The sequence below is a fragment of the Chlorocebus sabaeus genome, chromosome 16 (assembly GCF_047675955.1).
Source record: "Chlorocebus sabaeus isolate Y175 chromosome 16, mChlSab1.0.hap1, whole genome shotgun sequence".
NCBI classification, from domain to species: domain Eukaryota; kingdom Metazoa; phylum Chordata; class Mammalia; order Primates; family Cercopithecidae; genus Chlorocebus; species Chlorocebus sabaeus.
The window spans coordinates 28,397,459-28,416,187 of record NC_132919.1 but is presented as its reverse complement, the minus strand read 5'-3'; the positions used below and the strand labels follow the sequence as shown (position 1 = coordinate 28,416,187).

At 36.9% G+C, this 18,729-nt stretch overlaps 1 protein-coding gene across 3 annotated transcripts in view; it reads right to left on the bottom strand.

The window, feature by feature from the left end:
- The window catches only part of NSRP1 (nuclear speckle splicing regulatory protein 1), a 66,556-nt gene that overhangs the window by 3,171 nt on the left and 44,656 nt on the right, over positions 1-18,729 (bottom strand). For all 3 annotated transcript variants that reach the window (XM_008010908.3, XM_008010910.3, XM_037992678.2), the window contains exons 3-6: positions 10,718-10,774; positions 5,086-5,214; positions 3,983-4,190; positions 2,235-2,343 (exon numbers count right to left, since the gene is read on the bottom strand). In XM_008010908.3, coding sequence (XP_008009099.3) covers positions 2,235-2,343; positions 3,983-4,190; positions 5,086-5,214; positions 10,718-10,774 — 503 coding nt within the window. The remainder of the gene's footprint in view (positions 1-2,234; positions 2,344-3,982; positions 4,191-5,085; positions 5,215-10,717; positions 10,775-18,729) is intronic.

Here is an 18,729-nt window from a genome sequence, read left to right as displayed (position 1 = left end):
TTCTGTTAAATTTTTTTTTTTTGCTTAGGACAGACTCTTTTATCTTCAGCTACATATGGCATAATCATCTCACCACTCCTATAATACGTTATAACTTTATTCAAAAATCCTCTAATCCTTTACCTTCTAGACCAGCACTAATAGAAATGCCTCAAGAAAAGGTAATGTTCATATCTGAGCTGTCCCAGTATGGCAACCATCAGCCAAATATGGCAACTGAGTATCTGAAATGTGGCCGCTGTGATCAAAACTTTAAATTTTATTTACATTTTTTATTTTATTTTATTATTAATTAATTAATTTATTTTGAGACAGAGTCTTCCACTGTCGCCCAGGCTGTAGTGCAGTGGCGCAATCTCAGCTCACTGTAATCTCAGCTCACTGCAAGCCCCCCCTCCTGGGTTCATGCCATTCTCTGGCCTCAGTCTCCCGAGAAGATGGGACTACAGGCTCCTGCCACCACACCCAGCTAATTTTTTGTTTTTGTATTTTTAGTAGAGACAGGATTTCACTGTGTTAGCGAAGATGGTCTCGATCTCCTGACCTTGCGATCCGCCCGCCTCGGTCTCCCAAAGTGCTGGGATTACAGGAGTAAGCCACCGCGCCCAGCCATTTTATTTTATTTTTTGAGATGCAGTCTAGCTCTGTTGCCAGGTTGGAGTGCAGTGGTGCAATCTCAGCTCACTGCAATCTCCGCCTTCCGGGTTTAAGCAATTCTCCTGCCTCAACCTCCTGAGTAGCTGGGATTACAGGCACGTGCCACCACGCCTAGCTAATTTTTGTATTTTTAGTAGAGACAAGGTTTCACCATGTTGGCCAGTATGGTCTCGATCTCCTGACCTCATGATCCACCCGCCTCAGCCTCCCAAAGTGCTGGGATTACAGGCGTGAGCCACCACGCTCAACCTACTTCATTTACTTTAAATTAAGTAGCTACACGTGACCAGTGCCTACATACTGAACAGTGCTGTTCTAGCCCCTGATATGTAAGTCTTACATTTTATGAAGGCTGGGTCCTATTTTTGAAAATAAATCACTTTCCTTTTTATATACGATCTGAACATGTATATAAGACCTACGTTGTAGACACCTAATTCTTTCCAAATTTCTCCTTAATTCTGACAGCAAAATCATTTTACGGTACCAGGCACCGATCATTTTAAGGATCATGAGGAATACCTACATTCTTATTTAAAAAAAAAAAAAAAAAAGCAGCCAGGTGCAGTGGCTCATACATGTAATCCCAGCACTTTGGGAGGCTGAGATGGAGGGATCACTCAAGCCCAGGAGCTCGAGACCAGCCTGGGCAACATAAAGCCCCATCTCTACAACAAAAATACAAAAAGAGGCTGGGCGTGGTGGCTCACGCATATAATCGCAGCACTTTGGGAGGCCAAGGCAGATGTATCACCTGAGGTCAGGAATTCGAGATCAGTCTGGCCAACATGGTGAAACTATCTCTACTAAAAACACAAAGATTAGCTGGGCATAGTGGCATGCGCCTGTAGTCCCAGCTACTCAGGAAGCTGAGGCAGGAAAACCGCTTGAACCTGGGAGGCAGAGGTTGCAGTGAGCTGAGATCACACCATTGCACTCCAGCCTGGGCAACAGAGCGAGACTCCATTCCATCTCAAAAAAAAAAAAAAACCAAAAAACCAAAAAAAAAAAACAAAAAACACAAAAAGAAAATTGGCTGGGCATGATGGCTTGCACCTGTAGTCCCAGCTACTTGGGGGGATCATTTGAGCCCCTGAGGCAAAGGTTGCAGTGAGCTATGACTGAATCACTGTACTCCATCCCACCCTAGGCGACAGAGTGCGACTGTATCTCAAAATAAAAAAAAGAAAAAGAAAAAAAACACAATTTGATTTTGCTTTCCCTTGAAGATTTTGCTCTCCCTTGTTAAGACTTGTAAGTCACTTAAAAATTCAGAAACTTTATACATTAAAAGTCTGTCTTTGGTTTTACAATAATATTAAACTCAATCACTGACTATGTTTTAATGTAACAATTTCTGTGAACTGCAGTTATAAAAATGATCTTAAACTAAATCTGTAGGTTTTAAAATCAAGAAACTGCAAATTTCTAGTCATTCATTCAATTAGGTAAGGCTGGCTGACAACACAATATGCAATGTTGTAATCTTCCATCTTTCAGAGGGTTAAAATGACCCCACAACCACAGATTATTATAACAGTATCTTTCTTCAAAATATTTCATATACATCTCCTCACCTGGCTTCACGAAAACTGCATTTAGGTACTTCCTCTTCACCAACTGCTTGATTTAATAGGTGCCTATAAAATCCACTGAGATCTCTCTGCTTGGTTACATCCAAACATGCTAACAGAGGGAAAGCAAAAATTAGAATATATTCAATAAGGCACAGTGCAGTTTCATTTTATAGACGTAGAGTATATAACATACAGTGTGTAAACTATTCTCTGGATCAGGATTTGGCAAACTATATCCTACAGGCCAAATTGGGCCTGTTGCCTGTTTTTGTAAATACATTTTTATTGAAACAAAGCCCTGTTCATTTATGTACTGCCCAAAGCTGCTTTTGTACTACAAAAGCAGAGCTGAGTAACTGCGACAGAGATCACACATACAAAAAGCCCTAAAGTATGAATACGATCTGGCATTTATAAATATGAATTTATAAATTTAAAGTCTTAAAATATAAATACTAAAATACTATCTGGTCCTTTATAGAAAGACTGCTGACTGGCACTCTAAACACATAGTACATGCTTAGACAGAATGTTATAGACTTGGTTTTCTTCTACTTAAAAGCTGAAGAGGCCAGGCACAGTGGCTCACACCTGTAATCCTAGAACTTTGGGAGGCTAAGGTGGGTGGATCATCTGAGCTCAGGAGTTCAAGACAAACCTGGCCAACATGGTAAAATTCCGTCTCTACTAAAAATATAAAAATTATCCAGGTGTGGTGGTACATGCCTGTAATCCTGGCTACTTGGGAGGCTGAGGCATAAGAATTACTTGAACTCGGGAGGCAGAGGTTGCAGTGAGCCAAGATCACACGACTGCACTTCAGCCTGGGCGACAGAGCGAGACTCGTGTCTCAGATTAAAAAAAAAAAAAAAAAAAAAAAAAAAAAAAAGGCTGATGAGCATTTGCCAATTAAAGTATTTACAGGGCTGGGCATGGTGGTTCATGCCTGTAATGCCAACACTTTGGGAGGCTGAGGCAGGAAGATTACTTGAGCCCAAGAGTTTGAGACCAGCCCTAGAAACATAGTGAGACCCTGCCTCTACAAAAAATACAAAAATTAACCAGACACAGTGGTATGTTCCTATAGTCCTAGCTACCCAAGAGGCTGAGGTGGGAGGATCACTGGAGCCTGGGAGGTCAGGGCCGCAGTGAGCCAAGGCTGAGCCACTGCACTTCAGCCTGGGTGACAGAAACCCAGTCTCAAAAAAAAAAAGTATTTTATAAATACATACTCTACTTAGATCTTGAGACATAATCATAAGCAGAAAGCACTAAAGCATTAAGATATTCTTAATTCATCCAATTTTTATTCTTTCTTCAATTAATGTTATTCTTTTACTAATTGCCTCATTGATGCTTCTTGAGTGGTGTTACTCTATTATTTTCTCATTCCAGAAAAATGTAACTAGGGTTTAAAATTATATTTATATTGTTTCTGACAAATGCCATGGTGTTATACTTTGTAATAAATGTTTTTACATTTCAAATCATGTTCTAAGGCAAAAGCCACAAAATGAGAACTAAGTCTAGTAGAAATAATAGTTACTGAAAAGTTCAACTGTGTTTTTAAACTTTCCTCTCTGTTTTATAGTACTATATAATACCATATTTCTCGTGTCTTGAATTCCTAAACATAAGTTATGATCACAAATTCATAACCCAAAAGTTCAGTGACAGAGCAAACAGCTAACCACAGGGTAGAGATTCTGCTACTGTTTCCTTGTGCCTTTCCCACTCTTTCATGTTACCTTCCAGCGCAGCAGCCCTCTTTTCTCTTTCTTCTTCCTCAGCTCTCTCTTGCAGTTTTTTCTTATATGCAGACGTCACAAATGCTTCTTTATCATCAAACTCTCCCTTTTCCATTTCTCGTTCTCTCTGGATTTTCTTTTCCATTCTTTTTTCCTGTTCCTTTTTTCTGATCTCAACAGCTTTTAGCAAGTTGTGAATATACTTGGGCTAAGGAAATAAAAAAGATTTACGAAAAGAGTAAAAAAATAGTAATTGTTAATATTACATTTTTTATAATGAATTCATTAAGATAGAAATGATCGGCCCAAATAAGATTGTCTTCCCTACATTCAATATGAACTTACTAGCAAGATTAATATTGAAACTGTTTTCAATAAAAATTTAGGTGTAGCAGAGATAGAAATTGTTTATAATGTGATTTAACTTTAAAAAACATCAAACTAAATACAATTTTTTTTCTCTTTTTTCTGATATTCTCTTAATTAAAAAAAAAATCAGAAAAGTTCCTGCCAGTTTTTCACATTTAGTAGAAATATGACTATTTAAAATAGTAGCTTTAATATAATTTTATACCATCACTCTACTAGTAGGTAACTGTCAGATGCAAATGCCCTTAAAATCAGCCTGTGCTTGTGAAAGAACAAGAGTTGATAGAAAGAAAATCTGAACTTATTTCAGTTTTTCCCCCTCCCACATTTTTGTCTCACTGAAAATAAAATCATGATAGGTGCAGACAGATGATTCAGTTACCAGCTAGGAAGAAATAAAAAAAAATGAGAGGATAATAAAACACAAGTAAACATACACAGGGCAGGAGCAGTACAAATTTGGTACACTAGAATTCTAAGAAAGTTTCCAAAAAACTATTTGCAAAGGTTTCAAAGCAAAAAACAAAATTGTTAGATAATTCACTTGGCCTGTTAGGATAATATACGTAGTACTTCTTGAGTTCTAAGATCAAATCTATAATATCTGGAATTAGGGACTCTTCACACTTCACATACCTAAAAGCTTTTTCTCAGATCATTCTCATGTTAAAATAAGATTAAAACACAAAATGTAGGTCAAGGTCAAAGAAAGTCTGTTATTTCAGCTAACAAACCTTTCGGTCTTTCCCCAAAAGCAATTTGGGATTATTTTCCTCCTTTTTTTTCTGCATTTCATCATAAATACTGTCATATTCATACACAGTAGCATCTTCTGCAAGGGCCTTCTGGATTTCCAGTTTGGTCTTAAAAAAAAAAAATTAAACATGTTTCAAAAATATGAGCCAGCAAATAGATATAACAAAATCTATGTTTTTTGAGAATGGTTCATAAATTGAAAATATATCATAAAAATTACAATCACATTTCAGATACGAAATATGAATAAATTCTGGAGCCAGGCTGCCTGGGTATGAATCCTGGCTCTACACTTACTAATTACCCTGGGCAAGTTTGTTTATAATCTTTTGGTACCTTAATTTCTTCATCTAGAAGAGAAAGAATAATGATTATCTTTACATTCTAAGCTGTTATAATTAAATGACTAAACTTAAAACACTTAGAGCCTGATAAAGAATAAGTATTCAATAAACATCAACTATTATTATCATCTATTCATTTGTATATAATTATCCACATCAAAAGGTCAAAAGGTACGATGGAAACACCTAACCTTGGTTTTGACAGGCCTGTATTATACACTAAACTTTCATTATCATTTTCAGAGTTGTCAAACATAAAGTCTCTGCCTTTATCATGTTCCTTCCATCTTAAATGATGTTTTTTCCTCCTCTTTCAAGCTTTCAAAATCTTATCCAGTGTTTAAGGGCCAGTCCTACTTCTTCTTTGAGCCCATTTCTGAGGCCTCTAACCCCCAATGATCTTTCTTCTAAACACTGAGGAACATTCTATTCTGCAATAATTAGCTCTTAATAACACACTATATATTTTTTTCTTTTTTTTCTTTTAAGAGATGGGGTCTCGCTCTGTCGCCCAGGCTAGAGTGCAGTGGTGCAATCTTGGCTCACTGCAACCTCTGCCTCCCAGGCTTCAAGTGGTCCTCCCACTTCAGCCGCCCAAGTAGCTGGGACTATAGGCATGTGCCACCATGCCTGGCTAATTTTTATATGTTTTGTAGAGACAGAGTTTCACCATGCTGCTCAGACTGGTCTTGAACTCCTGGGCTCAAATGATCCACCTACCTCAGCGCCCCTACAAAGTGCTGGGATTACACGCCTGAGTCACCATGCCAGGCATGGGTGTTTTTACTTCCTGTTTTACAAATCTTAGCCTTTTGCTCCCGGTTGTAAATTCCTGAAGTACAGAGTCTATACACTTTAACTTTTTCCTGAATTGCTAGGTTGGCTAATGTAGAACCCAAGAGGGATCCTTTTTAAGTGACAGGATGATGTAATTATTCAAAAGAATCTATCTGATAGACTCGGGTTTTTACATACCAACATTTAAACTCTGAATAATGCACATGCTAACTGAAAAACCTTTTTTCTAGAATATTGTTTAAAATATTAAGAAATTCATTTTTTTCACTTCTCAACCTTTAGAAAGTGAAAGAATTCTCCTGCCTAGATGTTGAAATGGCACTCCTGCTCACTCCCCAAAACCAGCCTGGATAACACAAAGAGGGAAACATGGAATCTAAGAAATAATCACCACTACAATAACAAAAAGCAAGGGAAAAGGGAGACTGAGGGCTGTTTTTTTTTGAGACGAAGTCTCTCACTGTTGCCCCGGCTGATGTGCAGTGGCGCCATCTTGGCTTGCTGCAACCTCCGCCTCCCGGGTTCAAGCAATTCCCCTGCCTCAGCCTCCAGAGTAGCTAGGATTACAGGTACCTGCCACCACACCTGGCTAATTTTTTGTATTTTTAGTAGACACGGGGTTTCACTATGTTGGTCAAGCTGTTCTCGAACTCCTGACCTCATGATCTACCCACTTTGGCCTCCTGAAGTGCCGGGATTACATGCGTGAGCCACTGTTTTAAACTGATGACATGCCTTTGTATATGTTGGGAGGAGAGCTGTAGGGGAGCACTTGAGTAGGTATGTTACTATTAACTATGTTGCAACATAAATAAAGCAAAAACTGAACAGATATCCAAGGAAAAATAGACAAATCCACAATCACAGCAAGAGATTTTAACATATGCCTCTCAGTAACAGAATGGACCAAAAAAAAAACAACAAAAAACCACAAAACAAAAAAACCAACCAACCAAAAAACAACAACAACAAAAACACAGTATGAATATATATGGATTAACACAACTGGCCCAATGGCACATACAGAACATTTTCTTTTTTCTTTTTTTTGGGGGGGTTTGGAATCTTGCTCTGTCACCTAGGCTGGAGTGCAGTGGCACCATCTTGGCTCACCGCAACCTCCACCTCCTGTGTTCAAGTGATTCTCCTGCCTCAGCCTCCTGAGTAGCTGGGACTACAGGTGCACACCACCAGGCCCGGCTAATTTTTATATCAATACAGAACATTTTCAAACACAGAAGAAATATTTATAAAAACTGACTATATACTGGACCATAAAGTATGTTTTAAAGGCATGAAACAATACAGTGCAGTGTCTTGGAACCCAAAATAATCATGTTAGGGACTCGGTGTGGTGGCTCATGCCTGTAATCCCAACACTTTGGGGGGCCAAGGTGGGCGGATCACCTGAGATCAGGAGACCAGCCTGGCCAACACAGTGAAACCCTGTCTCTACTAAAAATATAAAAATTAGCCGGGCATGGTGGTGCACACCTGTAATCCCAGCTATAAGGAGGCTGAGGCAGAAGAATCACTTGAATCCAGGAGGTGGAGGTTGCAGTGAGCCACTGCACTCCAGCCTACGTACAGAGCGAGACTCCATCTCAAAAACAAAAACAAAAACAAAACAAAACAAAACAAAACAAAACACAAAAAAACCCCAAAAACAAACAAGCAAAAAAACAAAGTAATCACATTAGGAATGAATAACAAAAAGGTAATCAAAAACCTCCGTTATGTTCAGAAATTAATACTACATGGGTCAAACAAGAAATCATAATGCAAATCAGAAAATATTTTGCATGAAACAACAAAAATATTGCCTATCAAAATCTATAAGATGCAGCTACAGAAGTACTTAGAGGGAAACATATAGCATTAAATGCATATATCAGAAAAGAGAAAGAACAGAAAACAGAGAGCTATGCACCCATCTCAAACAGTTAGAAAAATAACAAAATAAACCCAAAGAAAATAGAATGAAGAAAACACTAATCTGTCAGGACAGAAAATGAAGTAGAAATGAACAAAATGTATACAGTATTGTATTAGCTCATAGTATAAGACTCGCCAAACCTTGGTATTATCAGACTTTTTCAATGTGGATAATTATAGTGAAAGAAAAGGAAAACTACCCTATTCTGCCCAGTCTCACTTATGATGCAAAAATCTTCAATACTTAAAAACTCTCAAAAACTTCAGTAAGCCAAATGCTACAATATAAGAAAAGGATAACATTTTATGCTCATGTTAGGTTTATGCCACTTATGTGAAGTCACAGCAATTGATTTTCTAAAGTTAAGCTGACTTCACATTATTGGTATAAAACCAACATGGTCATGAAGTAGTATTCTTTCTGTATATAGTTTACCATTTAAACAAATAAACAACAAAACCCTCAAACTAAGAAAACAATTTCCTTAGATTAGCATCAAATATCTACCAGAGACCTACAGCAAATGTTTTATTTCCTGATGACATACTGAAAGTTTTCCCAACGAAATAGGGAATACAACAATAATGTTGCCATCATCGGTTCTGTAAACTTGAGGTTCTGATAAAAGAATAAAAAAATCCTTTAAAGTACCCCATTTTAAAGAGCACTTTCTCTAAGATTCAGTAAATGCAATCAAGCTAGTATTCTTCATAGTAAAATGAAAAATAGCTTCAATTGGTATGGATAAAGACACTCGACAAGCTGAATCAACCAAGTGGGGAACAAATGGAAGAGTATGTAATATACATGTGAGGAAAAAAAAAACAGCAGAAAGCAGGTGAAAGGTATAAGAGTTGTAGCAGCATTCCTAATTTTCAAGCAAACTATGAAAAAGTCCCACTAAACACATAAAGTGTCTTGAACAAGACAGAGTTAAGAATAAAATTAGATTTGGGATTCATGCTTTAAGTGAAGAAAAAAAGGCAGCATAAAAATGTTAAAATAATCCTGGAAAACAAGATACCTGTATTATCGTGGATAAGTTACCCAACTCTCCAGAACTAAGTCTCCCATTTACATAGTGAGGAAGTTGAATTTAACGGTCTCTCCAAAATTCTGACTCAAAGCACTACAGTGTTTACATTAAATAATCAGTTTTTTTATGTTTTATGTGTATATTAAATCATTCTGAGGCTGCTGAGTTACACATTATATTTCACTGTGAAACTCTGACATTATCTTAAAATGACTAAATATATTCTTCTGTGCTAATTCGTCCAGGAGGGTGTGAAACACAGTGGTTAAAAGCTTAGGTTCTGAAGTTTCACTGTCTAGTTTTGAACACAGCCCTATCATTTATTAACTATGTGGTCTCATGCAAGTCACATAAATTCTTCTTGCTTTCACTTCCTTAACTACAAAATAAGGATTATAAAAGCATAATTATTGTAAGAATTAAAGATCATTCTTAAAACATAGTTGACATGATGCCTGGCACATACAAGGTGCTTAATAAACTTACCTTTATGCAGGTTTCCAGTTAGACAAAGAGGAAACAGTATCAAAAATTATAAAGCTAATGTGGAGGATAAATAATTTAAAATGAAAAAGAAAGGCACCTTGCTATTGTTTAATTTCATTACATTCCATAGCAGAAAATCTAAGATATACTAGTATAGAAGTAGAAAAATTAGTAAGTCTTCAGGCCTAGTTTGATATTTAGTAGTATGATCTTAAGGAGCACTTTATCCTTTCTGAGTTTCAGATTTCTTAATCAGGACTATGGGCAAGTTTGTGAGAATTGTAAAAGATAAATGTATGTAAAAAGTATTTGGAAACACTAAGGTACTAGCAAGTCTTTTAAAATTATCAGGCCAGACACGGTGGCTCACGCCTGTAATCCCAGCACTTTGGGAGGCTGAGGTGGGCGGATCACCTGAGGTCAGGGGTTTCAGAACAGCCTGACCAATATGGTGAAACCCCGTCTCTACTAAAAACACAAAAATTAGCTGGGCGTGGTGGTATGCGCCTTTAGTTCCAGCTACTTGGGAGGCTGAGACAGGAGAATTGTTTGAACCCAGGAGACGGAGACTGCAGTGAGCCGAGAGTGTACCACGGCACTCCAGCCTGGGCAACAGAGCAAGACTCCATCTCAAAAATAAATAAATAAATAAATCTCTATGTCTATATATTTTTATCTATCTCTGATATTCTTCTTTCTTGGTAGATGAGTTTCAAATAATTATAAATTTGTGAAACGATTTTGATTGTGAAAAGGTTTTTTTTCCCCAAGTAAGCTCACTAGCAAGAATTCAATAATAACAACAGGCCAAACAATCCATTATTAGACTAATGAGTCATCTACAAGTAGAACTGGTTTAATCTATAGCACAGCAATAAGGAGCTAATTCTTCATTGTGTTTTTCCTTAAATCTACTCTATTTTAGTCTCAGCACCTAGATACCAAAACTGATGCTTAAAAATGAGCCAAAATGCTTCACTGAATGCACTTATCCCAGTCTTCTACCTTACCTGTTTCATGGCCTGCTTCTTAGCAGCTTCCCTCTGAAGGCTTTCACTCACGGAGGTCTATCAAACAGAAATATATTATCACTTTTTAAAAAAATTTAAAATTTATTTTCCAGTACGAGTGTCCCCTATCTAAAATACGTGGGACCAGAAATGTTTTGTATTTCAGATTTTTAAAATACTTAGTGGTTCAGCATCCCAAATTAGAAAATCTGATATCTGATGCTCCAACGAGCATTTCCTCTGAGCTTCACATTAGTGCTCAAAAAAGTTTTAGATTTTAGAACATTTAGGATTTTCGATTTTCATATTTGGGATGCTCAACCTGTTTTCTGGTTGGCAATGGTGCCTTACTTATAGCTAAAAGTAAAAAGATAATAATACGAATTAAACTAACATTTTCAGGTGCCCACTTATAGCTAAAAGTAAAAAGATAATAATACGAATTAAACTAACATTTTCAGGGTTTCTCCCCTAAACTTCAGGAAATAAATGAATTTGCATTGTAAATTCTCAGAATAGATTATAAGGTGTCAGAGAAAATAGAATGTTACAGGAAAAAATGAGGAAACATGAATTTTTAATCCTAACTTCACTACTGTCATTCAACCTTTATGGATTTCAATTTGCTTCATGTGAACATGAGAGACAGACAGAGAGAGAGAGAGAGCATGTGTGTGTGTGTGTGTGTGTTTGAGTGTGTGAAATGGGGAAAGACTGGACTAGATAATATTTCAGGTACCTTCCAACACTAAAATGGTATGATTCCCAGCTTACAAAAAGCAAATTATTTTAACATTCACCACTCAATATAGTGTATCAAGCTCTTGGTTTATGCTTAAAGCTTAGGGACAGCAGTAACTATTCGTGGCTATAATCATTCAAAAACTATGTACTGAAAAGCCTTCCATACCAGGCATATTTAGGTCCTGAGGATAGTGAAAAAGCAAGAATAGTCTCTGTCTTAAGGCCAGAGACTGAAACAAGATCTTGCTTCAGATAAATGGTCTGAAAGGGAAGACAATTAAAGAGATAATTATAATATATGGACAGGCACGGTGGCTCATGCCTGTAATCCCAGCACTTTGGGAGGCTGAGGCGGGCGGATCACTTAAGGCCAGGAGTTTGAGACCAGTCTGGCCAACACGTTGAAACCCTATCTCTACTAAAAATACAAAAATGAGCCGGGAGTGTTGGAGCACACTTGTAATCCCTGCTACTTGGAAGGTTGAGACATGAGAATCACTTGAACCGGGAGGCAGACGTTGCAGTGAGCCGAGATTGTGCCACCGCACTCCAGCCTGGGCAACAGAACCAGGCTCCATCTTAAAAAAAAAAAAAAAAGGCAATTACAATATAAATGTGATAAGCAATATAATGAAGGAATAAACAAAGGGCTGGGAAGCCCAGGGCAGAGAAGGCATCTAGATGTATATGAAGAATCCGGAATCCCTTTCCAAAAGAGATATGATATTAGATGAGAATCAAAGAGAATAAAACTGTAAAAGAACGCAAGAGGAAGACAGGAAGTAGTCATCACATGGGCAAAAGTAAAGATTACATACAGCTAAGAAAAAAAAAATACTTAAGAAAAATATGTTTCCTTAAAAGTATCAGGCTTTAATCATCAGGGAAATGTAAATCAGAACCACTATAAGATAACACTTCAGACCTGTTAGAATGGCTATTATAAAAAAGTCAGAAAATAACAAAGGTTAGCATGGTGTCAGAAAAGGGAATTCTTGTATACTGCTGGTGCAGATGTAGGCTGGTACAGTCAATATGGAAAACAGTATGGAGGTTTATAAACAAATTAAAAATAGAACTACCATACAGCCTAGCAATCCCTCTTGGCATATAGCCAAAGGAAATGAAGTCACCACCTGGTAAAGGTATCATGTTCACTGCAGCATTATTTGCAATAGCCAGGTATGGAAACAACCTAAGTGTTCATTGACGAATGGATAAAGAAACTGTGGTACATATGTATGATCGAGTATTACTCAGCCTTTAAAAAGGAGACCCTGCCATTTGCACAACATGAATGAACCTGGAGGACATTATGCTACATGGTAAGCCAAACACAAAAAGAAAAAAAGTACCTGACATCACTTGTAAGTGGAATCTCTCACAGAGATAAAGAACTTAAAAACAATGGTTACTAGGGGTGGGGTGGGAGGAAATGGGGAAAGGCAGGGATGTAACAAGATGAACAAGTCTAGAGATCTAATGTACCACATGAGGACAATACGTAATAAAATTGTACTATATATGGTATTCATGCTAACTGAGTAAATTGTAGCTGCTCTTGCCACAGAAACAAAAAAAAGTATGTAAGATAATGGATATGTTAATTTGCTTTACTGTGGTAACCTTTTAACCATCTATACCCCATAACATTGTTATATACCTTAAATATGCACAATAAAAATTTTTTTAAAGTATCAGGATTTGCAAATATACTGACACTGAACTGTATAAAGGGTGAATTTTATGCTATGTGAATTACATCTTTTTATGGCTAGGGCTACATGGGTTATCCCTGTCCGTCTCAATTTTGCTGTCTAAAACTGCTGTTTAAAAAAAAATGAAGTCTTAAATATAGATAAAAACATGTCTAAGTAACATATATATTAAACAAATATACGTTTAAACATATTAACATATATATGTTTAAATATAATCAGCTCTAGAATTATAGTAGTCTAGTTTATTAACACTTGCTATCTTCAGTTGTATTGTATCAGCAATTGGTGCTTTTTTTTTTTCATGGTAATAACCAGAACAAAATAGTTCTCTATGACCACAGACAAATAAATTCAATACACAAAGGTCATACAATATAGTACATATTTAATAAATTAAATAAGTATGCAAAGAACTAAAGACATTTTAGGTGATGGTAAACTGACTAATTGGGGGAAAGATGTTGATAACAAAAGCAGTAACAGCTGCTAACATGTATTGAGCTAGGTGCTATGCTAAGTACACTAGCTGTGTATTACATGTATTACTCATTTAATGCAAATTTCTGTTACATGTAATATGACACTTTCATTCATTAGAATATCAATTTTAAATACCAAAACTGAAAGTAACAGTAAATATTTCCAATGTATTTTCATGTCTGTATTTCTAATTAGTATGAATGAAAAATACTTTTCTTGACCACTGAGTTGATGCCTTCAGGACTGACTGAGAATACATCTCCAAATGCTGGATGTTTTCCTCTTTTACTTGCTTTTATTAGTTTTTCCTATCTCCTCCTTCAGTCTGTCACCTTTAATCTGTCAGAGTTTACCTGCTGCCTTTCAAACTGGATGCTTCAATCTAAACTATGTAACTTGGTTATTATAGAGGATACTCAGAGAAATAAAATAACTTTCAAAAAGAAAACTTGGGAAAGAAAAACACAAGGCTATGCCTTTTCAGATTTTTATAAAGTATAGAATAAACAGACTGGGAAAGGCCTTTCCAATGTAAGTTGTATCTATTTTGAGATATCTCAAAAGATTTTGTTTCTATGTTTACAGTTGTTTAGAAGAATGAAATATGACTGTTGAAAAAACAAGCTGTTACTACTTACACAGGAAGGTAACATAATGGAAGGAGTGCAATAGTTTTACATATTCTATTCACAAACTTATATCCCTAGAATTCAACAGCATCAGTGGATAACTCTGAACCTAACCTGAAAAAGTCAGGAAAGATTGACGATCTTCTTCTGAAGGTCATTTGATTCTCAATTTTCTAAATAAAGGTACTTTAACAATCAATGACTACTTGGGATGATGATTAAAATGCCAAAAACCTGTTTAAACAAATACAAAAAGCTTAAAAGAGTAGCAGTAAAACTCTTACTTTTTTCTGTAATAGTAACCCTACATAAAAATACATAAAATGATCTTCTATATAACATAAAAAACTCATCTAGATCAGACAGAAAAATAACTAGTACAATTAAAGGCAAAATCAGTAAGATCTTTTTTTTTTTCGTTGAGATGGAGTCTTGCTCTGCGGCCCAGGCTAGAGTGCAATGGCGCAATCTCGGCTCACTGCAACCTCCACCTCCCGGGTTCAAGTGATTTTCCTGCTTCAGCCTCCTGAGTAGCTGGGATTACAGGTGCACACCACCATGCACAGCTAATTTTTGTATTTTTAGTAGAGACAGGTTTCACCATACTGGTCAGGGTGGTCTCAAACTCCTGACCTCATGATCCGTTGGCCTTGGCCTCCCAAAGTGCTGAGATTACAGGTGTGAGCCACCGTGCCTGGCCAGATCTTATGTTTTTAAAGGTCAAGTCTTTTTACATTTTTAGAGGTATCTCTAAAATACTAATACAGTATACATACACAACAGAATAGTATTTGGCCATAAAAAGAATGAAACCATGTCATTTACAGCAACATGGAAGGAACTTGAGGTCATTATCTTAAGTAAAATAAGCCACACACAAAAAGATAAACATCATATGTTCTCAATTGCATGTGGGAGCTAAAATAAATTTGATCACATGGAGGTAGGGTGAAAAGGTAGATAACAGAGACTGAGAAGGATAAGTGAGGGAAGTGGGGAGGATGAAGAGAAGCTGGTTAAAGGGTACATACAGTAAGATAGAAGGAATATATTCAGTGTTTGACAGAAGAGTAAGGTGACTACCCTTTTTGTTTGTTTGAGATGGAGTCTTGCTCTGCTGCCCAGGCTGGAGTGCAGTAGTGTGATTTCAGCTCACTGAAACCTCTGCCTCCCGGGTTCAAGCAATTCTCCTGCCTCAGCCTCCCCAGTAGCTGGGATTACAAGTGCGCACCACCACACCTGGCTAATTTTTTTGTATTTTTAGTAGAGATGGGGTTCCACCATGATGGCTAGGCTGGTCTCAAACTCCTGGCCTCAAGTGATCTGCCTACCTCGGCCTCCCAAAGTGTTGGGATTACAGGCATGAGCCACTGCGCCCAGCCAGGGTGACTATACTTAACAGAAACGTATTGTACTTGGGTAACAAACACTAATTGCCGACTTGATCCCTAAACATTATATACATGTAACAAAATCTCACAGGTACCCCATAAACTTGTATAAAATTTTTAAAAATACTAACACAAATTTTAAGAGAACTTTTAAATCATAAATCAGGGAAGGGTTGATCTTACTGAACTCAGCAAGAGAAGAAATAGATTTCACGTGTGTCCTATGAATAAAACAAAATTTAAATATAACTGCAAAGATTATTAATCTCTAACTTCAGAGTTCCTATACTGTATAGCATAAGGAGGACGTACAGAATAACGTTCACAAGTGTAGGCTCAGAAACAGTCTACAACTGTTCTCTCTTGCTAGCTTGTTATTCTAGGTGTGCTAATTTCTTCCTGTTTCAGTTTCCTCATCTATATAGCTCACAAAGGTTAGCTACCATTTTTGTTATTATTACATTCCTGTTTAAAAATATATGGCTGAAGAAATGCTTATATTTAAACAAATCAAAATTATGAGAACACAGTAGCTATACTTTTTTTTTTCTTGGAGTATTATAGTTAAAATTATTCACCAGAAAAGCATGCAAACAATATTCCTCTTTATAGTACATTTATCAGTGTGCTTAATAAAATGTAAGGTTGGTATTTATTTGAAGTGACATTAATATAATATTTCCATTTACTGAATTAGAAAAATCTATTCTGCTGAATATTTAAAAGGCTGTATATGTTTTCTTTTGTGTTAAGATTCTTTAAGGTTTTATATTCAGTATGTCCATAAACAGGAAAATGTAGGATGCACATATTTGAATACTTAATTAACCATGGGAGCTGTAGCATAACTAGAAATGGGTTTTCTAGAATTGATAGTGGCTTTACTAGGAACTATTCATAAACAAAAATACACTGCCCCCAAACCTGAGTAGATTAGAGAGTACTCTCCTTTGAGGGTATCCTCTGCTGTGCTGCTATAATCAAATGGCAAGATACCAAGGACACGCTAAATGAACAGACATTTGTTTTTAATAATTGCCCCGGTTTGGGGTGAGAAGGGGAAGTACTTGTTTAAAAAAGCGTATTTTTAAACTTCAAAGAAATGTACAGTTAAGTACTGTGTACCCTTTACCTAACCTCTCCCAATGTTAGTAAGTTGCATAGAGTACAATATCAACACCAGGGAACTGACACTGGTACACACACACTGCTTATTCAGATTTCACCATTTTTATACATATACATCTGTGCGTGTATGTGTGTAGTCCCATGCCATTTTATAACACATAGCTTCATGTAACTACCACCACAATCAAGACACTTAATTGTACCAGTCACCACAATACTCCTTTGCACTACTCCTTTATAAGCCGTACTCATCCTTCCTCCTCCGTCTCTAATCCCTGGCAACCATTATCTCTGTGTTTGACGAATGTTAAATAAATTGAATTATGCAGTATATCCTTTTGAGATTGGATCTTTTCTATCAGCATTATTTTCAAGGATATTTTGTTTAGTATAAACATTGCAAAAACATTTTTTTCTTGCCACAAAATATCTTAACTTACAAGTTATCTAGGGAAAAATAGCTGTTTAAAAAAAGATTAAGGCTGAATGTGACCAAACCACACAATACAGTCATTAATTGACTCATTTCAGAATTAGTAGGTAGACAATTATTCTAATTCTATGCCTGAGGACCAGTTTGCAGTGTAACACAGGAGAATATTCATTAAAAGTGGCTTCTTTTTTCTTTTTTTTGAGACAGGGTCCTGCTCTGTTGTCCAGGCTGGAGTGCAGTGGCATGATCACAGTTCACTGCAGCCTCAACTTCCTAGGCTCAAGCAATCCTCCTGCCTCAGCTTCTGGAGTAGCTGGGACTACAGATGTATGTCACCACATCCAGCTAATTTTTTAATCTTTTTGTAGAGACAGGGTCTTACTTTGTTGCCCAGGCTGGTCTCAAACCCCTGGGCTCAAGCAATCCTCCCGCCTTTGCCTCCTAAAGTGCTGGGATTACAGGCATAAGCCACCATGCTCAGCCAACGGTGCCTTCTAATAAAATCATTAGTTTTAAATTTAGGGAGACAAAATTTACTTCCTATAAGGGACTTTATCTCAAAGGAAAAAAAAATCAACTTATAAACAAACAGGTTCAAATGCAAACATTAGAACTTTTGTAAAAGTACAAAAAAAACACTAATATTTCAAGATAGGTTCTTCATCAAAATCTCAGGAAAACACCTTTCCAAAAATCTGAAGTAGCAGCTCCTTCCAAATGTTTAAAGTTAATTCAGTAAACATGCTGAGAGCCTAACATGTGGACAGCACTTAGACTAGGTGCTACAAAAAGATTACAATCTAGTGGGAAAGGAGCCATATTTGGTCAACATTTAAATTTATGTCTAAGAGTTAGTAGGTTCCAGTTAGCTTTAATTCCAAATAAGAAAGGAACCCACAAAAAAAGGGAAGAAAGTGGCTGGTCTATTTTACAAACAAAATTAACATAAACAATACTTCGCACACACGCACACGCACGCACACACACATACATATTATAAGGGTAAAAAATGTGGTCACTGGCCGGGTGCAGTGGCTCATGCCTGGTAATCCCAGCACTTTGGGAGGTGGAGGCAGGCAGATCACCTGAGGTCAAGAGTCCAAGACCAGCCTTGCCAACATGGTGAAACCTCGTCTCTACTAAAAATACCAAAAAAATTAGTTGGGAATGGTGGCGCGCGCCTGTAATCCCAGCTACTCCGGGAGGCTGAGGCAGAACTGCTTGAACCCAGGAGGTGGAGGTTGCAGTCAGCGGAGATCACGCCACTGCACTCTAGCCTGAGTGACAGAGGGAGACTCTATCTCAAAAACCAAACCAAACAAAACAAAAAAAAAACAAAAAGTGGTCAAAGTATAGACACCATAAACTGCAGAATTAAGAAAAACACTGCAACTAGATTTCTTAGTTTTCTTCTCCCTCCATTGTTCTGTGTAGAGAATAAAAATTAATCAATCTAATACTTGCTTCATTTTGAATAGCAGTCAGA